At 43.7% G+C, this 26,921-nt stretch overlaps 2 protein-coding genes across 2 annotated transcripts in view; one reads left to right on the top strand and one right to left on the bottom strand.

Annotated features, from left to right (window-relative positions):
* LOC309530315 (uncharacterized protein) overlaps nucleotides 1–26,921 on the top strand; it is a 367,943-nt gene that overhangs the window by 144,213 nt on the left and 196,809 nt on the right. Inside the window, exon 5 of the mRNA XM_082219131.1 lies at nucleotides 1,088–1,214. Within this exon, the coding sequence (XP_082075257.1) occupies nucleotides 1,088–1,214 (127 nt within the window). The remainder of the gene's footprint in view (nucleotides 1–1,087; nucleotides 1,215–26,921) is intronic.
* Nucleotides 1–26,921, bottom strand: part of LOC309530282 (uncharacterized protein) — a 487,095-nt gene that overhangs the window by 444,764 nt on the left and 15,410 nt on the right. The window lies entirely within an intron of this gene.

Raw genomic sequence — 26,921 nt, 5'->3', positions numbered from 1 at the left:
CAGGAAGCAGATCTCACATGAAGGTGATAATGATTGCTGTCCTCCTGGCCATCCTTATCATATGTATTGCTTGTTTATCACCTCCGGGGTTGCCAAATGCTCTTATTTGTAGTTCTGTTCTTTGTTTACCCCATGCTTAATTAGTTATGGTAGTTTAACTTTCTCCCCACATGGGTTTGTGGAAATGCTCAGAAGAAATCTGATTGGTTCTTACAAACACTCTGTAAAAAGTTCTTTTGTGAATAAAAACTACCTGAGCCAAGGTTTGCACATGGACAGGCACAGAGAGACACGATTATATGCACCCTTCCCAGAGTCTTGCTGGTTCAAGTCTCTGTGTGTATTCTTATTAATCAGAGTTCAATCCTTCCTTTACTTTGTGAACGCAACAAGGGGTAACAGGGCTTGGTGAGCTGGGAGACTCTGTGGCAGAATGCAGTCCAGGCAGAAGAGGAAGAAGGCAAGTGGGAGGAGGGAGGTCAGGGGCTCCCTCTCCTAGTGCCAGAATCCACCCTCCCTGCTTGTCTCTCAGAGCCAGGAGACCCCCTGCAATGCAGGAATCTCTGCTAGATCATACAAGACGGATGACCATCCAAAATAGGCTTATCTTATTTCTAGACTGATCACTGAAAGCAAAAATTGGTTTCTAAGCAGTGGACAAATGAGAACAAATAGTGGTCTGGATTCACCTAACCAGCCCCATCCGCTACAAAATGGGGCCTGCCCCCCATTCCTCCCCCTCTCCATGCCCCCATGAACCCCTTGAATTTGGCTCTAGGGCATTGGGAGGGAACCTTCCCAGAACAGCACACGAGGAGAGGAGAAAGTGGCTCCTTCCATCTGCCCAACTGGAATTCCTGAGTAGGCAGAATGACTTGGAAAACACAAGGTGGAGTACCAACTATTTGCACAAAGACGAATACCCATAATTAAAACGCAGAATAAAATAAGCATCCATAAATAAAATGTGCAGCAAAGCAATCCTATTGAAACAACACCGCAATTAACAGGAAGGAAACAACAGAGCATTGTGTAGCTGATCATATTTCTGCTGTCTCAGAGGAGGACATTTCCCTTTTTCTTTCAGGGTCCAGTCTCCTTTGAAGATGTCGCTGTTTGTTTCACGGACGAGGAGTGGGCGTTGCTGGATCCTGACCAGAGAGCTCTGCATAAGGACGTCATGGAGGAGAATCGTGGGATCGTGGCCTCTCTTGGTAAGGCTCCCTGTGGGATTGTCCTATCAGAATGGAAATTCAAAAAATACCTCTATGTGACCAACCTCATCTATTTTCACAGAGCTCAACTGTGGTCCCTATGACACCTGGGAACATAACACCCCCCACAATAAACAGTAACTTACAGTTTTTTCTTTGAACAATCTTCCTAAATTATTCCTTTTTCTTCCATGATTGGGCTGGCCTGAACTGTTAGTTTCTGTGTGTTGCCACTGTGCAGTGCTCTTGGAGTCACAAGACTCTGTTTACATTCCAGAGACATTCCAGACTGCTGGAAGTCTCACGGAAGACAGGAGATGGATGTGATGTTACTGGTTTCCTGTTCCTTTGTTTTTCAGTTGCTCTCTGCTCTCACAGAGAGAGGATGTATTTTTTTTCTGTCTGCGTAGCTTAGCAATAAAACCCTTAGCATGTAGCTCATATTTCTCGTCCTTCCCTGTGCTGGATACTCTGCGTAATGGGGGGAAATGTGCCTGGAGTCTTATCAGAGGCTCAGGTCACTAATTATCATTGGAGGGGAATCCAAAGGCTCGACTGGAGGAGTCACTCGATCGAACGCAACTCTGACAAGAACTGCCCAGGCCATCTTAAATGTCAGCTTCAGAATTGTTAGGAAAGATAAGTTGTGAGCTTTAGAGCTTACAAGGTTAACAGCTCAGAATGTCCTGCATCTGGGGAGGAGCTTTCTCAACATCCGGGAAAGCTGTTTCTTCGTTCTTTCTGACTTTGATTTTCTGGTGAGACAAGGAAGACGCAACGTCTGCATCTTCCGATGGTTTATCTTGCTGTACATACAATAAAGCTGTTATTTTAGAGGAACAGCAGTGTATTGGACTCTGTATTCTGCAAGCTCACACACACAAGCAGCACTTGCTGTGCCGCTCTGCTACAAGTCCGGGCATTCTGGAGCTGTGGAAACGTACCGGACAGCACATACGTAGCTTCAGGTTTTCTGTTATTGTATTTGCTCCTGTCAGTCTTGGGTTGATCAAAGAAATGACTGACAATGGAGATGGAGGGGATGCCATGACTGGGCCAAACAAATTTCATCCCAGAGAAGAGCTAGACTTATTGAATCTCAGGTAGTAGTAGCAGTGATGATGATGATGATGATGAAGATGATGAAGATGATGATGATGAAGATGTTTTATAAACTTAATCTTTTCCAGAACAGGACTGCTCTTAAATCAATGTAACACTGTAGTAATAATAATATTTTTTATTTATACCCTGCCCATTTGGCTGGGTTGCCCAAGCCACTCTGGGCGGCTTCCAACACATATATAAACATGAAACATAAATAATAATCTGATCCCATATAAAAAGAACATTAACTTTAAAGCGAACAACTTCTCCTAGTGGCCAAAATTGTGGAAACCTTTTGTGAAAAGTGTATTTCTGAGGTTTGATGGCTCATAACACCACTTTTGTGTGGAGTAATACCATAAAATTATATATAAATGGAAAGATAATCTAATGAAGAATGTAATGAAAGAACTTTTATGAAGGAGTATTTATTAGAACAGCAGTCACAACTACTGGTAACCTTTAGCTTTAATTACGGCCTTACAATGCCTTCCCATGAAGTGAACCAAGTTTTTAGTTCTGCAGCTGTAATAAAGTGAAACCAAGATTAAATTATTGCCTCTGTTAATTGGACTTTATTGCTGGGTTGCTTCTGACTAACAAGTTTCTTTAGTCGGTTCCATAGATTTCTGATTGGGTTAAAGTTTTGGCTATTCCCAGGCCATTCCAGCAGTGAAATGTCATTATCTTGAAAGCACCTTTTGCACACAGCAGCAACATGACATGGAGTGGAATCCTGTTGAAGTATAAAATAGAATATATGTATACACACACACACACACACACACACACACATATGCTTCAGTATCTGGGAAAAGATCACATGTGGAACGCTTCAGTTTGGGAGCAAGTATTTCATTTATGCATTTTGGCGCATTTCCATTTCTATTAATGACGCAAATTCTGCCCACACCTTTTGCTGCCATACAACCCCAGATCAACACACTATCTGGGTCAAAATAAAAAAATTCCTTCCTGTAGCACCTTAAAGACCAACTAAGTTAGTTCTTGGTATAAGCTTTCGTGTGCATGCACACTTCTTCAGATACACATGTGTATCTGAAGAAGTGTGCATGCACACGAAAGCTTATACCAAGAACTAACTTAGTTGGTCTTTAAGGTGCTACAGGAAGGAATTTTTTTATTTTGACTATGGCAGACCAACACGGCTACCCATCTGTAACACTATCTGGGTGTTTCACGGTTGGTGTAATGCAAGTAGGATGTACCGTAAATTTCGCTCCATAACACGCAGTTTTTTCCTCCTAGAAAGTAAGGGGAAATGTCTGTGCGTGTTATGGAGCGAATGCCTACAGATGGCGGGGGAATCTGCTGCAGTCGTGAGCAGTCCGTGGCTCGCTTTGAAACAGAAAAGCGGGTGTAAGTGGCTCCTGTCAGCTAGTGGAGCCGGGGAGGAGGGAGAGAAGCAGAGCGGGAGTTGGCTGCTTTAAAACAACCCCTGCTCCTCTGTCCCTGCCTGCAGTTTTCTGCTGTCCGATTTTGGATTAGCCACTGTAGGGGCTGTGTGTGTGTGTGCTTGAGCTATCGTTCTCCTCCTTCTGCTTCCCCTTCACTTTCCCAGCACCCCTGCGACTTTAGAATTGACACTCTGTGTGTCTGTGAGGGCTCCTTCTCCTTCTCTTGCTTCCGTTCACTCTCCCTGCGACTTTAGAATTGACACTCTGTGTGTCTGTGTGTGTGTGTGTGTGTGTGTGTGTGTGTGTGGGCTCCTTCTCCTTCTCTTGCTTCCGTTCACTCTCCCTGCGACTTTAGAATTGACACTCTGTGTGTCTGTGTGTGTGTGTGTGTGTGTGTGTGTGTGTGTGTGAGGGCTCCTTCTCCTTCTCTTGCTTCCCGTTCACTCCCCCAGCGCCCCTGCGACTTCCAGCGCCCTGCGACTTTAGGGCCAGTTCTCTCTCTCTCTCTGTGTGTGTTTTGACCTCACTGCGCTTGTTGGGGGAGAGTGTTGGTCGCAATTTTTCTTGATTTGTCTCAAAGTGGTTATTATCGTGGTTTCCTTGCCGGGGAGGACGGAGAGACGCAGAGCCTGCTTGTTTTAAAGGAGCAAAGCTGGAGAGGAGCCTCTCCTGCATTATTAGCAGCATCCTTCTCCACACACCCCCACGCGTGCTCCTTGTCCCTTGAGTGCTTTTCCTTCCCTCCCCACTTAAAACGTGGTTACAAAGCATGGATCCACATGGATCCTCAGGAGTTTTGCACTGGGTCACCCCAAAATTCACCATCAGATCACATAGCATGTCCATGGCTACAGCCTGCACCAAAAAACACACGCACCCACTGTTTCATGGGGCCGTAATGGCGCAAAAACATGGTTACAAAGCATGGATCCACATGGATCCTCAGGATTTTTGCATTGGGTTACCCCAAACTCACCGTCAGATCACATGTCTGTGGCCACAGCATGAACCACAAAAATCATACACCCACTGTTTCGTTTAGAATATTTTTTTCTTGTTTTCCTCCTCTAAAAACTACGTGCGTGTTATAGTCAGGTGCGTGTTATAGAGCGAAAAATACAGTACATCTTCTCTGATTCTTCTCCTTGCGTATGTCATGCCATCACTACCAAGCAAGGAGATTTGGGTCTCATTGCTCCAAATAACACTGTTCCATTGTTCTGCTGTCCAGTTAACATGGGTTTAATCTTTTCAACCTTTGCTTGAGAGATAACAATGGCTTTTTCCTTAGAATTCTAGCATTTAGACCAGTCCTTGCACTCAGCTTCACATTACATTGTGCCATGTCATCTTGTATCCACCCAGATGATATTCTTCTGTCATGCAGGGACAGTCTCTCCATTCTTCAATTGTCACTTGCCTTTGTGCACCTTTTCCTGCCTTTTCTGGTCTGATTTTGGAGTGACTGAGTCTCTTATACCTCTTCAAAAATATAGAAATGACAGCTTTGGTTATGTTTTTTCCTAATCTTTCATCAATTTCTTCAAAACTGTAGCCTTGTTCACTTAATAGTACAATTTTACATCGCTTTCTGGGTGACAAGTCAACTCTTTGTGCCATTTCTATAATTTTATTATGTTTTACAAGAACACAAAAACCAACCAACTAGATAGCAATCACACAAGACACTAACAAAAGTCAACCTAAGCAAGTTGCGCTTCCTTTTTCTGGTTATTTGGCTATAACATTAGATAGAATATGGGTAAATGAACAAATTTTGTTGAATTGCATTCTTGATTAAATTATCTTTCCGTTGATATATAATTTTATGATACTACTCCAAAAGAAGTGGTGTTATGAGCCATCAAACCTCTGAAATACACTTTTCCCTAAAAGTCTTCCACAATTTTGACCACTACTGTATATCAAACAAAGCAGCAGTCAACAACCAGCAGAATCTCATAATAAATATGTTGGTTAATGACAAACAACAAAGGTAATGAACACCTCTCCAAATACCTTCAGTTCTTCTCCATTTGTTCCTGAGGCTCTAATCCCTTTTGTCTCCATTGCAGACTGTGATGAACCGGAAATCGAGAATGACGGTGACCACGACAATATCCCCAGAGAGGAGAGGCCACGTAAAAATTTGGAGTGTGGTGAAAGCTGCAGACAGAGCTCCCATTCCACTTCCCATCAACAAAATATATTTGGGAAGAAACTCTTATCAGTGCATGGAATGTGGAAAGAGCTTCACTCATAGCTCCAAACTCACTTCCCATCAAAGAATTCATACAGGGGAGAAACCCTATCAGTGTATGGAATGTGGAAAGAGCTTCAGTCAGAGCTCCGATCTCACTTCCCATCAAAGAATTCATACAGGGGAGAAACCCTATCAGTGTGTGGAATGTGGAAAGAGCTTCAGAAAGAGCTCCTCTCTCATTTCCCATCAAAGAATTCATACTGGGGAGAAACCCTATCAGTGTGTGGAATGTGGAAAGAGATTCACTGAAAGCTCCAAACTCACTTCTCATCAAATTCATTCAGGGGAGAAACCATATATTTGTGTGGAATGTGGAAAGAGCTTCAGACGGAGCTCTGATCTCACTTCCCATCAAAGAATTCATACAGGGGAGAAACCCTATCTTTGTGTGGAATGTGGAAAGAGTTTCAGTAACAGCCACAATCTCACTTCCCATCAAAGAATTCATACAGGGGAGAAACCCTATCAGTGTGTGGAATGTGGAAAGAGCTTCAGTCACAGGCAAAGTCTCACTTCCCATCAAAGAATTCATACAGGGGAGAAACCCTATCAGTGTGTGGAATGTGGAAAGCGCTTCCGTCACAGCCACAATCTCAATTTCCATCAAAGAATTCATACAGGGGAGAAACCCTATCAGTGTGTGGAATGTGGAAAGAGCTACAGGAGGAACTCTGATCTAACTTCCCATCAGAGAATTCATACAGGGGAGAAACCCTATCAGTGCATGGAATGTGGAAAGAGCTTCAGTAGCAGCCAAAGTCTCACTTCCCATCAAAGAATTCATACAGGGGAAAAACCCTATCAGTGTGTGGAATGTGGAAAGAGCTTCAGTCACAGCCACAGTCTCACTTCCCATCAAAGAATTCCTACAGGGGAGAAACCCTATCAGTGTGTGGAATGTGGAAAGGGCTTCAGTAGGAGCACTGATCTCACTTCCCATCAGAGAATTCATACAGGGGAGAAGCCCTATCAGTGTGTGGAATGTGGAAAGAGCTTCAGTAAGAGCTCCTCTCTAACTTCCCATCACAGAATTCATACAGGGGAGAAGCCATATCAGTGTGTGGAATGTGGAAAGAGCTTCTGGAGGAGCTCCGATATCACTTCCCATCAGAGAATCCATACAAAGGTCGGAAAAAACATTATACAGCTTTAGGAACCAGACAAATCTGCACCCTTATAAGCAGGCCTTTGGCTGATTGACATCTAATGCCCTTTTAACATGTGGTGTTTTGTGTTTTTATATTGTGTTTTTCTGTTGTAACATTCCTGAGGCCTGTGGGTGTAGGGAATAGGCAACAAGTCTTAAAGGCCTAGGGGTCTTTGCCCTCCCCCCAATAAAATATTTGAGGAAGCCACCCCCAGGATTCCCCCCCCAACACAACCTTTTATTCTTCCACAACTTGCCATACAATTTCTCTTTTAATTTTCTCTCTTTAAATAAATAAATAAATAAATGTACAAAGGTCACAAGAAAAACAAAATACAAGAAAATACAAACATGGACAGGTCCCATCTTTGCGGGCCACACACAAAAGTTGTTTTGAAGCAGGGTTTCCCATACTTGGGTCCCCAGCAGGTCCCGGACCACAGTTTCCATCATCTCTCCCCATTAGTCCTGCTAGCTAGGGATGATGGGAGTTGTAGTCCAAAAACAGCTGGAGACCCATGTTTGCTTTAAAGGGAAACTAGGCTGGCCCTGTGACACCCTCTGCTGGCTAATTGGAATTTATAGATCTCAAAACTGAAGTTTATCGGCACTTGAACCTCTAGGGAGCTTCTAGGTGTTTTCTGCACCACCTAGAGTACCCACAGAATTGTGGCTTCTACTGGCAACACACATAGGAGAACAAATTTACAAAGTAACAACACCAGGCAGGTGTGGCAAGGTGTACAAGAATTAACAGGGTATAAATCCAAGGACTCCCTGGCAGACGAGGGAGGGGCATCCCTTGCAGAGGGTTTGAATGCCTTTTTTGCCCGTTTTTTTAAAAAAATATTTTTATTGCTTTTTTCAGATACGAATATAAAATCAGCATAAGAAGATAACAGTGATAGAAAAAGAAAAGAAAAAAGAAAGCAAAACAAACAAACAAAAAAACCATCTTTCCAAAATGTTTCCTCATAACCAACTGGACTTCCCCACATCTCCCTCACCCTGCATTCTTTACAATAAAGATGTCAGCAAATTATTACCTTGTTTCATGCATTCCTTTGTACTTTCAAATAATTATATTTTAAGTTTAAAATGTTTATTGTCAGTTTACTTTTACCTTAAAATAAATATAATATTACTTTAAACTTTAGTCCTTTCATAATTATCACTTAATTTCCCATATCACCGAATCTTATTGCTGAAGCTAGATTTTCCAAATCATGCAAATTTTTAATCTTCATATAACTTATAATATTTTTGTAAATAGTCCTTAAATTTTTTCCAGTCCTCTTCCATTGTTTCTTCTCCCAAATCTCGGATTCTGCCAGTCATTTCAGCCAGTTCCATATAGTCCATCAATTGCGTCTGCCACTCTTCCAGTGTGGGCAAATCTTGTGTCTTCCAGTATTTTGCAATAAGTATTCTTGCTGCTGTCGTTGCGTACATAAAAAAGGTTCTGTCCTTCTTTGACACCTTCTGGCCGACAATGCCCAAGAGGAAGGCCTCTGGTTTCTTGGGAAAGGTGTACTTAAGCACCTTTTTTAACTCATTGTAGATCATTTCCCAGAAGGCCTTCACTTTTGGGCAAGTCCACCAGAGGTGGAAAAAGGTCCCTTCCGCCTCCTTACATTTCCAACATTTGTTATCAGACAAATGATATATCTTAGCAAGCTTGACTGGGGTCATGTACCACCTGTATATCATTTTCATAATATTTTCTTTCAAGGCATTACATGCCGTAAATTTCATACCAGTGGTCCATAACCTTTCCCAGTCTTCAAACATAATGTTGTACCCAATGTCCTGAGCCCATTTTATCATTGCAGATTTGACTGTCTCATCCTGAGTGTTCCATTTAAGCAGCAAGTTATACATTCTCGAAAGTACTTTATTCTTTGGTTCTAACAATTCTGTCTCTAGTTTTGATTTTTCCACCTGGAATCCTATTTTTTTATCCAACTTAAAAACCTCTTGTATTTGAGCATAGTGAAACCAATTTTGTACCTTATTCTTTAATTTTTCGTAACTCTTCAACCTCCAATTTTCACCAACTTTTTCTATGATTTCCCCATATTTCGGCCAATCAACCTCCATATTGGGTTTTTTCCAGGCCTTGGCCTCTGCTGGTGATAGCCACCTCGGGGTCTTACCTTCTAATAAGTCTTTGTATTTTGTCCAGACCATAAATATTGCTTTTCTGACAATATGGTTTTTGAACATTTTATGAACCTTTACCTTGTCGTACCACAAATATGCATGCCAACCAAAAGCATTGTCAAACCCTTCCAGATCTAGGACATCAGTGTTCTCAAGGAGTAGCCAATCCTTCATCCAGCAGAAGGCCGCAGCTTCATAATATAATCTCAGGTCCGGCAGGGCAAACCCCCCTCTTTCTTTCGAATCAGTTAATATTTTAAACTTTATCCGGGGCTTTTTGCCCTGCCAAACAAACTTGGATACATCCTTCTGCCACTTTCCAAAACATTCCACTCTGTCCACAATCTGTAGGGTTTGAAACAGAAATAACATTTTCGGCAATACATTCATTTTTATAGCTGCAATTCGACCCAACAAGGAAAGTTTCGGTCTTGACCAAGTTTCCAAATCTTTTTTGATTTCCAACCAACATTTTTCATAATTGTCTTTAAATAAATTCAAATTTTTAGCAGACAAATGAACCCCTAGGTATTTCACTTTTTTTACCACACTTAGTTCTGTCTCTTTCTGAAACCCATCTGTTTCTGAAGATGTCATGTTTTTCCCCAAAACCTTGGTTTTTTGCTTGTTCAACTTAAATCCCGCCACCCGACCAAACTCGTGGATCAGTTCTAAAACTCTTTTTGTACTAGATTCTGGCTCCTGTAATGTTAAAACCAAGTCATCTGCAAAGGCTTTCAGTTTATATTGTTTCACTCCGACCTGTATTCCTTGTACCAACCGGTCCTCCCTAATCATGTTCAACAGCACCTCCAGGACTGAAATAAATAAAAGAGGGGATAGGGGGCACCCCTGTTGTGTTCCTTTTTCAATTTTAAACTCTTCTGTCACCACATTGTTCACTATCAATTTAGCTTTTTGCTCTGAATAAATTGCTTCTATGCCATTTTCAAACCCCCGTCCCACTCCCATCCCTTCCAAATTTTTCTTCATAAACTTCCAAGAAATATTATCAAAGGCCTTCTCCGCATCAATGAAAATTAACACTGCTTTAGTGTTAATGTTAGTTTGCAAGAGTTCCAAGATGTCAATAATGTTCCTAGTGTTGTCAAACAAATGTCTACCTGGGAGAAAGCCTGCCTGGTCCTTGTGAATTACTTCATTTAGCACTTTTTTAAGTCTACTTGCCAAAATATCTGCAAATATTTTGTAATCCACATTTGGGAGTGAGATGGGACGGTAGTTCTTAAGTTGAGTCTTTTCAGTTTCCAGTTTAGGTATCAATGTGATGAAAGCTTCTTTCCACGTTTCCGGTGCCCTCCTCCCCTCCATAATCTGGTTACAAACCTCCATTAATGGTTGTATCAAATAGTCTTTTAATGTCTTATAGTACTTGGAGGTAAGTCCATCTGGGCCTGGAGATTTGCCAAGTTGCATATTCTGGATGGCACCCTCAATTTCCTGTTGTGTTATTCTATAATTTAAGATTGTTCTCTTCTCCTGAGATAGTTTTGGTAATCCATTGACTTTTAAAAATTGATCTATCTCAGTCACTTCCTGAGGTCCTTGCGTATAAAGTTTTTTGAAGTATCTCTGGAAGCATTTTCTAATTTCTTCTGGTTTCTGGATATTTCTCCCTTCAACCTCCAGATTGGTAACAAAGTTCAATTTTTGTCTTTTTTTCAACTGCCATGCTAGCAGTTTTCCACATTTGTTCACGGGTTCAAATGATCTTTGTTTCATTTGTTTAATTTTCCATTCCACTTCTTGATTTATCAATTTCGCATACTGTGCTTGATGGAACTTAATTTCTCTTAAGATCTCTTTAGATTTTGGTTTTAGTCTCAATCTTTTCTCTCCATCTCTTATCTTCTCCAATATCTTATCCTTTTTTCCGTTCCAGAGTTTTTTCCTGATCGTGTTCTGTTGTATCAGAAACCCTCTCATTACTGCTTTGCTTGCGTCCCAGATTGTTCTCTTTTCCACCGAAGTATTCAAATTGATTTCAAAATAGTCTTTTAAAGTTTTTTGGGCCTTCTTTACAATCTCCTGATCTCTTAGTAGGGCATCATTCATTTTCCATCTGAAGGAACCGATTGGAGTAAGTCTCAATCCCACTTTCAAAGCGTTATGGTTGGAGCAGGTTTTAGGGCAGATTTCCACTTTTCTGGTCTTTGGAGCCAGCCCTCTAGATGTCCATATTTGGTCGATTCTTGTCCATGACAGGTGGGCCTCAGAAAAGAATGTTCCTTCTTTACCTAAGGGGTTCTTTGTCCTCCAAATGTCAATCAAGTCCATACTATCAGTTAGTTCGAAGAAAGTCTTAGGTAGTCTGCCATCTTTAGTTAGGTTTTGGTTCTGCGACTTATCCATATGGGTAGCGACCACCCCATTCATATCTCCCATCATAATGATGTTGGTATAGTCCAGATAGTCCAGCATTGTCTCATGCAGCTTCCTGTAAAATTCTGATTTCCCCTCATTTGGTGCATAAATTCCAACTATTAGAAACTTTTCTCCTTGTGTTTGTATCTCAATTGCCAAAATTCTTCCTTGTTCATCTTTAAATAAAAATTTCGGTGACAGGTTCTCCTTTGCGTAGATCACTACGCCTCTTTTCTTAACTTTGTCTGATGAGATGAATTCTTGGCCTAATCTTTTGTTGATTAACACTTTCCTGTGGAGCCTAGTCACGTGTGTTTCCTGCAAACAAATAATGTCCTATTGTTCTTTTTTCAATATATGAAAGATCCTTCTTCTTTTTTCCGGGGAATTCCCACCATTTATGTTCCAACTAAGGAGCTGCAGAGACATCCTGGATCAATCTATAAGTCCTGTAGAGATGTGTCTTCCTTTTCGTCTGGAGATGGCACCGGTGCTGGTTCAGACGGAGGTGGTGGCCAAGCTCCTGCTACTCCCTTCTGAAGGTCCTCTCCGTGGTCGTCTAAAAACTTTTGTTGGTCCTCTGCTGTTCTAATTTTAACCTTCTTTCCTTTAAGGTTAAAGGATAATCCTTGGGGGAACTCCCACCTATAGGGAATTGAGTTGTTTCTCAGTAGTCTTGCTAGATCCGTATATGTAGCTCTTAAATCGAAAAGTTGTTTTGGTATGTCTCTGTAGATTTCTGCTTTCTTGTCTTGAATCACCAGTGATTTTTTAAAATGTAGGCCTAAGATTTTGTCTCTTTCTTGCCTAGATCTCAAAATGATCAGGCAATCTCTGGATCTGTCCTTCCTCACCACTCTTCCCAATCTGAAAGCGGTGACAATTTTAAAGTCCTTATCTTCTTCTATGCCCCAGAACTTTGATAGTTCTGATGTCAAATAACCAATCAAATCTTCTTGTTCAAGTTCTGGAATTGCTCTTAATCTAAGATTATTTTCCCGATTTTTCAATTCCACCATAGACAGATAGGCCTGCTGTTCATTGATTTGCCTGCATAGTGGCCTTACTTCTCTTTGTACTTCCTCGGCCTTCTTGTTAGCTTGTTCTGCTTTTTGATTCGCTTGCTCAGCCAATTTACGATTGTCTGAAATTGTTGTTTGAAGATTCCCAATTGCTTGTGTATTTTGGGAGACCTGCTCAGTCAGTTTGTTAATAGTAGTTGTAACTTGATCAAATTTTGTATTTAAAGCTGCCAGCTGCTCCAGAATTTGTTTAGAAATTGGGTCAGTCCCTCCTGAAGCCATATCCTCTGAAGCTGACTCTTGGGCTGGCTGAACAGTTTCTCTTTCTTGCAGTGCTAAAACAGTAGGGACAGATGATCTACATGGCTGAACAGTTAATGTTGTTTGTAACAGTTGCTGTACAGTTTGTTTTGCTTTTGTCTTGGCCGCCCTGGATTTCTCTGTGCCACTCATTCCACAGCTGTCTATGTGTCAAGGTCAAATTGTAGGTCCCATGGGAAAGACAGTCCAAAATATAAACAACCACCAAATAGATAATCCAAATAATATACAGTTCCCAGAGACTTATTGGTCACAAATCCACTAGAGGGGGCTCCCCTGTAGATCAAAAGAAAGAAGAAGCTTTTTCCGCCATTAATCCAGCAATCCGAAAAAGAAAGTTAAAGAGGAACCTTAATTGTCCCTTTAAAGTTGCAGAGTTTCCCCCAAATAAATCAAGGTTTCAATAAAGATGCAAGTAACAGTTTCTTATTTGTGTCCACCAACGCTCAACAGTAACAGTTCCACCTAATACAGTTTCCGCAATTTGACAGTTCTTTTGTATCCTGGCAGCCCAGCGATTTGGGTTTTAAACTTTTATAATCCACTAGATAGAGGAGAGGTTCCAGTTCAAATCCAGTCAATTCACACCAAATTGGTCCTTTTCCCTTCTAAATAAACAGTTCAAGCTTTGCACGAAAAGAACAACTTCTTTTTAAACTCCCTTTCAGAGCGCTTCTCGCTTGTCAGGGTCTTTGCTTTGATCTTTAAGCAAAGTCGGAAGACGGACTTCCTGTTTCTCGTCTCCCGTTTTCAGCCGAATTTAAAAGTTTTAGTCCCAAAAAGATTCTTATAATCCTTACTCACGAGTTTGAAGTTTTGGAGCCTGATGTTTCAGAAAGAAAGGACAGCGCTCATCAGCAGCAGCCGCGCGGCTTCGCTTCCACGGAAAGAGCGATGAACTCACAGCACCGCTCCCCCTTCCACGTTCCGGGGCTCCTTACGGAGTCCCTTCACCGTTTCTGGGGTCGCTTCTGATGCCCGCCGAGTCCCATGGCCACGGGCTCACTCTACCTGTGGTTTTTCTGGATGGGTCGTCGCTGTGCCGCAGCGCACGACCCTTTTCCGCGGAGCCCCTCTTCAGAGACTGAGGAGGACCGCCATTGCTGTTTCGCGCCGCCTCCGGAAGTCCCTTTTTTGCCCGTTTTGAAGTAACATCTGCAGCAACACCTGTTGAGGCTTTACCAACACCACCACCACTCCCTGTGAAGGCTTTGCCATCATCACTACCATTACCATCATCAGTACAAAGGAATGTAGTAGTCTCTGTGGAAAAAGAAGAGATGAGGAAGGTGTTAAAGGGAATCAACCCAAGGAAGGCCACAGGGCCGGATGGGGTAGCTGGAAGGGTATTGAGAGACTGTGCAGATCAACTAGCAGGAGTTTTCACTGGGATTTTAAATCGATCCCTAGCCCAGGCTATTGTTCCATCCTGCCTAAGGTCCTCTATTATCGTTCCAATAGCAAAAAAATCTAACCCGGAAGATCTGAATGATTTTCGTCCAGTAGCACTCACACCTATAATCATGAAGTGCTTTGAAAAGCTGGTACGAAATTATGTCATTGCCTGCCTACCAGAGGGACTGGACACATTCCAATTTGCTTATAAAATGAAAAGATCGACAGAGGACGCTGTGGCGATTGCCCTCCATGCCGTCCTTGCACATTTGGAGCAGCGGGGGGGGGGGTTATGCCAGACTGCTTTTTTTAGATTTCAGCTCGGCATTTAATACTATTCTACCACAATGTCTGATGTCTAAACTGGAAGATCTGGGGCTTCCATTATCACTTTGTGAGTGGATATTGGACTTTTTGTCAGACCGCCCCCAGAGGGTTCGGTTGGGCCCTTATACCTCTAATATGCTTAAGACTAACACAGGAACACCACAGGGATGCGTACTCAGTCCGCTCCTTTATATTTTCTACACGTACGATTGTGTTGCTACCCTAGTAATAGGGTTGTTAAATTTGCAGATGACACAACCGTGATTGGGCTCATCTCTGAAAGGGAGGGTGAAACGGATTATAGATATGAGGTGGAGTGGCTGACAGAGTGGTGCAGAGCTAACAACTTGCTCATAAATACAAGGTAGACAAAGGAGCTTGTGGTGGACTTCAGGAGACAGAAGAGCAACGTCCAGCCACTTTTGATTGATGGGGTCTGTGTGGAGAGGGTAACAACGTTCAGATTTTTGGGCATTGAATTACAAGAGGATCTGTCCTGGAGTGTCAACACAAGGGGGCTTGTGAAGAAGGCGCAGCAGAGACTGTACTTTTTAAGAATACTAAGGAAAAACCATCTTCCGCAGAAACTGCTGCTTGCCTTCTATCACTGTGCCATTGAGAGCGTGCTCACTTATGGCTTATGTGTGTGGTACGGAAGCTGTACTACCCAGGACAGGATGGGGTTGTGCAGGGTTGTTAAGGCAGCAGAGAGCATTGTTGGCTGCCCACTTTCCACCTTAGAGCAGATTTATGCCACAAGGTGCCATAGGAAGGCACTGGACATAGTAAAAGATCCATCGCATCCTGGTCACTGTCTCTTCGAGCTCTTGCCGTCGGGACGGAGATACAGGACGATGAAGACAAGAACGAGCCGTCTTAAGAACAGCTTCTTTTATATCTCCGGAGGCATAGGGCGGCCCTGATCCTCAGATGACTCGCCTCTCCTGGCCTGGAGGCGAGCACTCTTCCTGCGGGAACTTAGTTCCCTCCACCTCTCTGCCCTAAGCCTCTGCAGCTCAGGAGAGGCTGGAGGGTTACCGGACCCAGAGGCAACCCCAGCATCCTCTGACGGGGCTGAGAGTGGCGCACCTGCAGGCAATGGGTCCTCCATCACCGCAGGAGCCAGAGCAGACTCAGCTGATGCCTGCACCTGAGGATCCAGCACAGGTGAGGACCCTTCAGGCTCATGCCCCAACCCCGGCTCAGCTGGTTCTGGAGACGAGGAATCTGTGCAAGTTGGGATTCCTCAGGTTCAGCTTCTGAATCCGAATCCCAGGCCATCACACCCGGAAGCAAAGTCTCATTGTGCTTTCCTTTCCTGAATCTGAATTCAGTGTGCTGTCTGAGCTTTGCAGGGAATTGGAATTCTATATTTGTTTGGTTCAAGAAATCTGCAAGGATTGTTGTTTGCCAGTCACGGTGTGGGAGGACAATCAACCCTGTCTGAAGCTGGCAGAGTCTGAGCAGTTTAAGGCCAGAACTAAACACCTAGACATCCGTTTCCAGAATGTGTGTCAGAGTATCCAGTTAGGCTTGGTGAGATTGCAGTACTGTCCAAGCCAGAAGAACCTGGCAGATGGGGTCATGAAAACTTTGAGCTTTCAGTGTCATGGAGAGTTCTGTTAAGGTCTGTGTTTGGGGTAAGTGGTGAAACTTACGAGCCCCAGCAGTGCAGGACGAGAGGGGGTGTGATGGGGAATCGGAGCTTATAGGCTTAACAGCTCAGAACCCATCGTCCTGCCTGTTCTGGGGAGGAGCTGTCTCCAACTTCTGGAGAAGCTGTTTCTTTGTTCTGTCTGACTTTCGCTTTTGCTGCCGAGCAAGGAAGCAAGATAACTGCTGTCTCAGATGGTTTATTTTTACTGTTCTGCAGTAAATAAAGCTGTTAGTTTAGAAGAACAGCGTGTGGACTCTTATCTTCTGCAAGCTTACACACCAAGTGGCTAGCGCTGTGCACACTCTGCTACAAGTACGGAAAGCTGAATGGAACACAGGGAAGTGTGCCAGACTCCACAACACTTTGCACCTCCAAGGAGTCTTCACCCAACTGGTGGATCAGACCCTTCTTGATGTAAATATGGTGAACCAGTTCCATCTTCCACAAAGGTTTGCCTTAGCCTTTGTACTGGAACAAAGTCTGTGGCCCCAATTCCTGGGCCCATAACCATCTAAGGATCATCCTACTCGCATGTAGGACTCTGGCAGAGACACATGCCCGACTGGCAGTGAGCACTCAGGGCTGATTTCCTTCAGAATGGAGAGGTTTGATCTTCTTGCAGTCCATGGGACTCTCAAGAGTCTCCTCCAGCACCATAATTCGAAAGCATCAATTCTTTGAAACAGTACCTCTGCATAAAAACTTTGCTTCAGGATGAGAACAGAAATTGTGCTTCGGCGGGGCAGCGGCAGTGGGAGGCCCCATTAACTAAAGTGGTGCTTCAGGTTAAGAACAGTTTCAGGTTAAGAACGGACCTCTGGAATGAATTAAGTACTTAACCCGAGGTACCACTGTACCATTTTTACATTTATTTTTAAAAAGGTTGATTTTTAAGTCATGGCAGTGTGTGGGCAAATACTCCACATCTCCCAAGCTTTCAGGAGCAGGACTAAGGGGTGAAATGAATCCACCCCCCCCCCCGATCCCCAAAGTTTGAGGGAAAGGGTCTATCGCCCTTCTTCTTATCAGTTATTTCCACCTAAGAAATGGGAAGAAAGCAGCTGCTCATGTTAAGTGCTGGGTTTGTTGGGGTTGAGATTAATGAGCTGACGATGGTATGATATGTCAGCAATGAATATTATTTGTTGTTATCTGGAAGTGAAGTTACATTTGAAACAATACAGAAGTAGTCAAAGGGAATTTCTTAGGAAGTCTTTTATTCAGTCTCACCTACAATCATGTGTGCTGAACACACAGAAACACATAATGTGAAATTACTCCAAATAACACTCAACACATGCAAGCAGATTAATGGAATAGTACACATGATTTCCCCACTGTCCTTTAAAAAATCATTGTTTTTATTTATTTTCATGGTACAGAGATAAATTTTGAGAAAGCAATAGTTACAACAGTAAACAACAAATAACATGTCCTGATGAAATTGCAGACTTTCATCTTGACATGTGTTAAAGTTTCATTTGATTAAAAGATCATGCCATATTTTCTCATGAGTGATGGGTGCAACAGTCTTGACAATATATGTACCATATTTTTCGCTCTATAGGACGCACTTTTTCCCCTTCAAAAATGAAGGGGAAATGTGTGTGCGTCCTATGGAGCGAAGACGCCGTAGCCCCGCGACCCTCTCCTGGCTGGGGAGGTGACGCGCTGCTATAGAGGCTTCTTCCGTAGCTGCGTGTCACCTCTCCAGCTGGGAGAGGGTCGCGGGAGGCTGCTCTGGCCCCCCGCGCGCTCTCCCGGCTGGGGAGCTGAAGCGCGGCTATGGCAGGAGCCTCTACAGCCCCACGTCACCTCTCCAGCCGGGAGAGCGCGCGCGGGGCTAAAGAAGCACCCCGCGACCCTCTCCTGGCTGGGGAGGTGACGCGCTGCTATAGAGGCTTCTTCCGTAGCTGCGTGTCACCTCTCCAGCTGGGAGAGGGTCACGGGAGGCTGCTTTAGCCCCCCGCGCGCTCTCCCGGCTGGAGAGGTGACGTGGGGCTGTAGAGGCTCCTGCCATAGCCGCGCTTCAGCTCCCCAGCCGGGAGAGCGCGCGGGGGGCTAAAGCAGCCTCCCGCGACCCTCTCCCAGCTGGAGAGGTGACACGCAGCTTCCAGAGACATACAAACACAACATAAATCGCAGAATCAATAGCAGTTATGGGGCTTCTCCTCTCATGCAGGGAAGAGGGAAGGGGCTGGCGAGAGACGCGGCTTGTAGTTTTTCCCCAGCCGGAGACGCCGGAGGGCGGGGGGAGGAAGTGGGTCCGAGGCGAACCTTCCCGGAATGTGCCCGGAGGGGTTGAGGTTGCGCAAGGGGGCCTAGAGTTGCCGGGTAGCAGCAGCAGCAGCCGCCGCAGCCGCAGGGCAGGGCAGGGCAGGCAGGCGGATAGAGACCCACATGGAGGTCCTGGAGGTAGGAGGCAGTGGGACTGGGGGCGTCGGTTGCTTGGCTGGGAGCCAAGGTGAGGCAGGGAGACGGCGGCAGGACTCGTTTGGCCCCGAAGGCAGGACTCCTGGGCCCCATGGGGAGGAAGGCATCAACTCTGCTCCAGGGGCTTGGGGGAGGGCGGCGGAGATGGCTTTCTAGGAAGCGAGAACCTCCAGGAGGGTCATCAGCACCCTGGACAGCCAGGAGTGGGGAAGAAAGGCAGTCCCACCCCCTCGACGGCCAGCGCTCCCTCCCACCTGCCCACCTCTCGCCCCCTCCCCGCCTCCTTTCCAAGGGGCTCAGCCATAGCCCCAGGGAGGAAAAGCTCCACCAGCCTCCGCGGAGGGACTGCCTGTGAGCCCCGAGAGAGAGAGAGCGTCCTCTGCAGGAAGAAGACCACGGCCTCCCCCCCCAGTCTAAACTGGGCGAAATGCGGAGATGTCAGGATTTGAGGCTTCCTTTAAGTAGGGACAATCTAGGACAGAAGAGCCGCCAACCAGATACCCCAAAAGAAAACCTGCAAGCCGGATTCAGGCACAAGAGCATTCTCCTCTCTTGCGCTTTCCGGGAACTGGGATTCGGAAGCATTATTGCCTCAAGCTATTCAGGTAGAACATAGCCATCATGGCCAAGCAGCCATTGACAGAGCATCTCCAAGCACCGCAGAATCCTAAGAAAGGGGTTCAGGTTCAGGTTAAAAAGGAGAGTCAAGATTGTCAAATAATTCGAAAGGCTTGGAAGTTATCTAAAATTGGGGGGGGGGGAGCTAAGAACCAGGCAAAGCGGGGCTGAAAAACGATAAACAAAGAGCCATCTAAAAGAGGGAAAAGGAGGTTGCAGCAAGCAAAATTTCAGGGCACCATCACCCCAATGCACTACAAAAACAAAAGGAAAGAGCACTCTCTGCTGGCTCCCCGCAGCTGAAGGTTTTTCCAGATTGACGGCTACATTAGACAGACAGGGGACAAGAGGCGGTTGCTCTCTGGGTGACTCCTTGCTTCGGAGCTGCTCAGTAGCTATAGGGTGGGTGGGAGAAGTGTTAGCCTAGGAGAGGGAGAAACACGCGGTAGCCGCGGAACAAGAAAGTTCTCCCCCTCTCTGTGCAGCGCCTCCTGCCGCTTCACTGAAGGGGCGTTGGGCAGAGAGGGGAAAATTTTTTTTTTCTTGTTCTCCCCCCTCTAAAACAAAGTGCGTCCTATCGTCCAATGCGTCCTATGGTGCGAAAAATACGGTATTCAATAAACATTTGCCACCTGTTATAAAGGGAATATGGAATGTGTAGCCCAACCTTCTTGATTTCCCCAGGCCAACAAAATTTAAGATACTTAAATTGTGGTGCCCAGAATTGAACACAGTATTCTAGGTGGGGTCTGACCGAGGCAGAAGAAAGTGGTACTATTCCTGCCCTTGATCTGATTCTGCCTTCTGCCACATTGGCCTCTGCTCCCCGTTTGGTGTCGTCTGCAAATGTGATGAGCATCCTCTCAGTTCCTTCATCCAAGTCATTTATAAAGACGTTGAACAACAACGGGCCCCGGACAGAACACTGCAGCACTCCTCTTGTCACTTTTCCCCAGGATGAGGAGGAGGAGGAGGAGGAGGAGGAGGAGGAGGAAGAAGAAGAAGAAGAAGAAGAAGAAGAAGAAGAAGAAGAAGAGTAGTAGTAGTAGTAGTAGTAGTAGTAGTTTGGATTTGATATCCTGCCTTTCACTCCCTTTAAGGAGTCTCAAAGCGGCTAACATTCTCCTTTCCCTTCCTCCCCCACAACAAACACTCTGTGAGGTGAGTGGGGCTGAGAGACTTCAAAGAAGTGTGACTAGCCCAAGGTCACCCAGCAGCTGCATCTGGAGGAGCGGAGACGCGAAACCGGTTCCCCAGATTACGAGACTACCGCTCTTAACCACTACACCACACTGGCTCTCATGGAGTCCTCTTTGGGTTCGGTCAGTGGAATCCCCGTTACCTCGTTCAGGCAACATTTTACTAGCTTCCTCACATAAATATCACAGGGGACTTTGTCAAAAGCCTTACTGAAATCGTGATGCACTATTTCAACAGCTGTCCCCTGACCAACGAAGTTTGCATCTCCATCCAAAAAAAGGGGAGGAGAGAGTTCTCTGGCTTTACTTGTTTTTGAGAAAGCCATGCTTTCATCCTGTTTATTTATGTTGTAAAATCTTCAGATGAAGGGCACATAAATTTTAAAAATGATAATAAATAAGGATACTGACAAGCTGGAACATGTGCAAAGAAAGGCGATTTATTTATTTATTTTGTATACCACTCGATCCAGAGGTGCCAACTAGAATAATATATTGGTGGGGGGCAAGGTAAGGCCCACATTGCACAATCAATCACATGATGCATGCACACAATTTGAATGGCAATGACTATAATGGCAGTGACTTTTTTAAAAAGTAAAATTTTGGATTTCCGGGGGAGGCGCCTCCAGCAATGGCAGAATCCCTCTGACCGGGAGGAATCTGCACCGTAGAAATCTGGGTCTGGCCGCCACGGCGAAGGCGGAGACCCGTTAAAATCACAGGCGGGAGAAGCCTGTGAACGTGGGATTCGGCGGGCACCTTTTGCGCCTCCCCCACTCATGGGGAACCCCGGTTTTGGGGGCTCCGGAGCGACGTGGGGTGAGCGGCGTGGTGCATCGAATCGTCTGCTTCTTCCACGGAGCGAAGCCGCATAGATGTTGCCAGAGAGCGCTGACCTTTTCCTGTGGACAATTTAACTTTAAAGTAATTACCCGTGAGTAGAGCTGAAACGGAAGAATTGGATCTTTGAAAGTTTAATTTGGTATCGTAACGGGGAGGTTCAAAACAGGAAGTCCGCCTTCCCTTTTTGTAAATAGACTGAGGCAACGAAGTTGCAAGCTGGAGTCCTGGAAGGTCTTTTGTAAAAGATCAAATTTCCAACGGTAAAGAACATTAAACCCCCTCTTGGAGGCAGGAGAAGAGAGGGGGAAGTTGTGCATTGAGTATGCCTGCGGGAGAGAGCGAAGAGACTTAAAACACCGCCGCTCTGACCCTGGAAACGGGCTGCTAGTAAGACTGATGTTTGTTTGTTTTTTGGAATGTTCATTGACAGCGCTTAGAACATTCATTGACAGCTAGCTAAATAAGAGAAATACATTGTTTCTACTGTTTGCGGTTGTTTTTTAAAAAAGGAGGAAAGTAACTGAAAATTGAAACTAACTTCGGATTTTTGAAACTGTGTTTAAAAGAGGACATATTGACCGATACAGATACAACCTGTTTTCCCCTAGTGGAAGCTTTTGAAATTGGTTACTTTATAGGAGCTGGGCTAGGGGAATTTCCAGCTGCAAGATAAGAAAAGTGTGAGACTTTGGAATTGACCTTGAATCTCTTAAGTGTTATGGCAAATGGAAAGGAAAAAACAGATGGGATGTCAACAGAGGAGGCCTTAGTGGCTGCATTATTGAAAATAAATGATTCGCTGGAACAACTCCATAAGAAAACAGATGCGATAAATGTGAAATTGGATGTTGCAAATATTGAAACTGATTTAATTGTAGAAAGTTTAAATAATTTGGGACAAAAGGTGAATACCAATTCAGAAACCACCCAGAAACTGATACAGGAATCTACTTTGAGACGGCAAACTGCAGATGAAGTCAGGGAAAAAACCCTTGCTGCTGAATCCGAAGTAATACAACTGGAGAGGAGAGTCCCATCCATACAAAGACAACTTGATGAACATAAGCTGACATTCGTTATGATTGAACTTAAAGAAGAACGGATGAATTTGAGGACCAGAGCCCTATCTGAATTGGAAAAGGAAAGCCTGATAGAGTTTCAGGAGGCGACAGGACTAACATTGGTTGAGAGAGGTATTGGTTGAGAGAGGCACATTTTTAAAGGGCATTAGATGTCAATCAGCCAAAGGCCTGGTTGAAAAGCTGGGTATCAATCTTAAATAGTTCATTAATTTGGTAATATTGAAGCCAATTCACTTTATCTTTAATTTGTTCAAATGGTTTTAATTTAAATCTCTCAGCATCTTCTATCAATAAATCTGAATATCTCAAACACTTATTCTCCATATTTAACTTTTTTTGTGCCTGAGATTCCATTGATGAAATCCATTTGGGTGTTTTTCTTACCAAAAGATCCTGATATCTAATCCATACATTATAAAGCACCTTCCTGATTATATGGTTCCTAAAACCGCTATGGGCCTTTATTTTATCATACCAAAGATATGCATGCCATCCAAACCTATTATCCAGTCCCTCTAAATCCAAAATACCTTCATTTTCTAATTTAATCCAATCTTTAATCCAGCAGAAGGCCGCAGCTTCAAAATATATCTTCAAATCAGGTAGGGAAAAACCTCCTCTTTCTTTTGTGTCTGTAAGTAATTTATACTTAATTCTTGGGTTTTCCCCCTGCCAGATAAATTTAGACAAGGCCTTCTGCCAATCTTTAAAACATTTAACATTATCAATAATAGGTACAGTTTGAAACAAAAACAACATTTTCGGCAATACATTCATCTTTACTGCCGATATTCGACCCATAAGTGAAAATTTTAAATTTGACCATATCTCTAAGTCTCTTTTTACTTCATTCCAGACTTTGTACAAATTCACATTTTTCGCTGTTAAGTTCACACCCAAATATTTAACCTTCTTCATGAATACCAGGCCTGTTTTTTTAATAAGGGTTTTTCTTTCGTCTTTATCTAGATTCTTTTCTAATACTTTAGTTTTGCTCTTGTTCAATTTAAAACCTGCCAGCTGCCCGTACTCCTGTATCATCTCCAGTGCTTTCATTACACTGGCCTCTGGATCCTGTAAAGTTAAAACCAAGTTGTCTGCAAAGGCTTTTAATTTATACTGCTTAGATCTTACCACACTGCCCTTCACTTTCTCTTCTTTCCTCAACATATTCAGCAATACCTCCAGGACCAAAATAAATAGTAGAGGGGAAAGTGGGCACCCTTGCCTGGTTCCTTTTGAAGGAGGACCTGGGGGAATTTTACCCTTATGCTTTTCATATAATCAGTTATCCATACAATCACTTATCAGTTATCAATATATTCATATATATTCATATATAACCAGATATTTCTACAATGATTTTATAATCCATGTTTGAATCGTGAAAGCTTCTGCTTAGCTTAATAGCAAATTGCTTAGATCTGAGAAATCTGAAATGAACTTTGTCCCAGTACCTCCTTGTTCTCTCCCTATCTCACTGAACAAGAAGGGGGAAGCAATAAATTTGATGTGCTGGCACATTTCCCCCCCTTGTCCAGACAGGATCTGGGCTGTGAAACAGGAAGATGCTAAACTGCAGAATGTCCCTTGTAGCAGATGGCCGCGTAGGAGCTCAACAGCCAAAGTTCCTTTTTGCCTTAAGTTTCTATTTCTTGCAATAAATCTAGGGGAAAGGTTAAGACTGCATGTTCAAACTAAAAAGCAGAAGTTGGGAGGAAACTCTTTACATGGCCAGGAGAAAGGCTTGAATGCGCTCGTTAGCTTATTTTTTGTTGCTGTTTGCGATGTATCTGATTATGTCATATCTGTGATGTATGTACTCAAGGTATAAAGCCCCTGGGAGCCAGGGCTTGGGGCCCAATCTTTTGGAAAGGATTCCACTGGGTCAATTATTGCTCAGCAATAAACATCACTTTCTTTTTCTCCACTGCTGCGTCTGCCATTTCTTAGACTCTATTTGAGTTGGTCACTGACATCTTAAAATCCTTGCAACACTTTCTCCATTTTAATTTCCTCCGATACCACATTGTTAACAATGATTAATGTCTTTTTGTATCTGTTGGCTTTTAGGCTTTGATTTTAAATTCTTTTCTTTCTCTTTTATTTGAGAAAGAATTTTTCCTTTTCCCCCTTTTGTATCTTTTTCTTTATAGCATTCTGTTTCACAAATTTTTAAACAAACACAGAAACACAAACAAACACAACACAAATAACAAGTATAGTTTTGGATCCTTTTTTTCTTAACATCTTTCCCTGACTTTCCCACAACTCCCCTTCTTGTATTCCAATTCCAATAGTTAGCTCAGCAAGTTCTTATCCCCAACTTTTAGCTTATTATTAAACTTAATTCATCTTAATTAAACAATTTTAACTTATAGACCTCAATTTAAACAACAATACTCATTCTTTACACCCTTTTCTAAGGTCGACCCAAATTCCCTTCCACAAATTTCCCAATTTTTATATTAATTACAAAACAAAATAACAGAAAAACAACATATAATTATACACCCTTTGGATTCCAAAACTCTCACCCCCCCCTTCCTGGTTTCGATCCCCAAAAAATGTCCATCAGTCTATCAACTATCAGCCTGGAGATCTCACGTCCGAGGCCCTCAAATCTCTCTCAGTCCCTCTCTGCCGGTTTTTTGGGTAGTCCTTTATATTAAAGATCGAGTCTCGGAGAAGCTCTGTCCCAATAGGGTCTATGTTTCTTCCAACCAGACCTCCATGTTCAAAAGTGGAGCCCAAATCTTGTTTCTTGTTCCTTTTAAGTCCAAATGTCCCAAATGTCCCAAAGGCTCCAACTTTCGCCTTGATCAGATTTGTAATCCATAGATCTTCAGATCTCCCCATAGGGAGATCCCTCCATTCTTCATTCTCCGATTCAAACCAAATTCTCATCATCCAGGTCTTGTTTTTCTTAGTGTCCATCTTAGCAGGCCTCTGGCTCTCCTTTTTCATCTGCGGCATTTCAGCTCCTCCTTCCCACTCCTCTGAAACAGCACATATCTCTTCTTGTTCAGCTGCATAGGTTTCTTGAGTCAAGTCCTTGACAGATTCAGCAAGTTTGTTTACTTTTAAATTCAAAGTTGTAGCGTTTGTAGCCAAAACTTCACTCTGACCTTGTAACTTTCCCAAGAAAAAAAACATTCTGTCCAGTTCAGCCTGTATTTTTCCACCTGCAGCCATTGTAATGTCTCAGAACCCCCCTCTAGAGGGATTCTGGTTACTTAGTATTCCTTCCCACTCCAATCCAACAGTCAAGTTAATTTGTTTCTATTCTTCCTTATTTTCAAAAGTTTAAAATCCAATTGTAACAAAAATAACCAGCAAAGATAACAGAAGCCAAGTTTTCCTTTTCCAACTTTGACAGCTAATTTGACAGCTGTCAAACTCTTTATGTCTCCTCAGCAGGCTCTCTCGCGGATCACTCCCGGATCCCGGGGGGTTGCACCTCAGCTCTTAAAATCGACTCTTATCCTCCAGCAAAATTACTTGTACTGCCAAGTCGTGGAATTAGCTTTTATCCAATAAAGAGAGGAATGTTCTCTCGACCTTAGTTATCTAATTCTTGCTTTAATTTATCTACAGGAGGGGGAGATGGACTTCCTTTTAATACCTCCCCCGATCGTGCCTAATTCAAAAAAAGAAATTTTTAGTTCCAATTTCCGTACTACTCACGGGTTGTTACTTTTAAAGTCCAAATGTTCAAAGAAAGAAGTCAGCGCTCTCTGGCCATGGCATGCAACTTCACTCCGTAGGAGAAGCGGTCTACTCTCAGCACCACGCCATTCCCCGTCCCCCGCTCCGCAGCTTTTAAAAAGGCTCCTTCGCGGGTCGGGGGGCGCAAATGGTGCCCGCCGAGTCACCAAGTCCACAGGCTACCGCGCCTGTGGTTTCTGAGGATCCCCGCGTTGCCGCCGCGGCAGGACCCGTCTTCTACGGAGCCGATTCCCTCCGGAGCTCGGAGGGAATCCGCCATTAGTCGATGGTGCTTGACCCGGAAGTGTGAGAAGGGGAACGTTCCAAACCGAGCTCTTTTGCGTTTTTCTCCAGAAATCTCTCCTTCTCTCCTACAGTTCTGATTTTCTGTTTCCTCCCTTGAAATTTGAAGGAAAGACCCTTTGGGAATTCCCACCTAAAGAAGATATTTTTCTTCCTTAGGGCAGTTGCCAGATCTGAATAATAACTTCTCAAAATAAAAAAATGCTGTGGGACCTCTTGGAACAAGATCACCGCTTTCCCATCTTTCTTTAAACTTTTTTTATAGTGATGTCCCAATATCGTGTCTCTTTGTTCCTTTGTTTTAAAAATCACT

The sequence above is a fragment of the Podarcis vaucheri genome, assembly GCF_965113315.1.
Source record: "Podarcis vaucheri genome assembly, chromosome: 4".
NCBI classification, from domain to species: Eukaryota; Metazoa; Chordata; class Lepidosauria; order Squamata; family Lacertidae; genus Podarcis; species Podarcis vaucheri.
The sequence above is the reverse complement of the archived record's forward strand: the minus strand, read 5'-3'. Positions and strand labels throughout refer to the sequence as shown.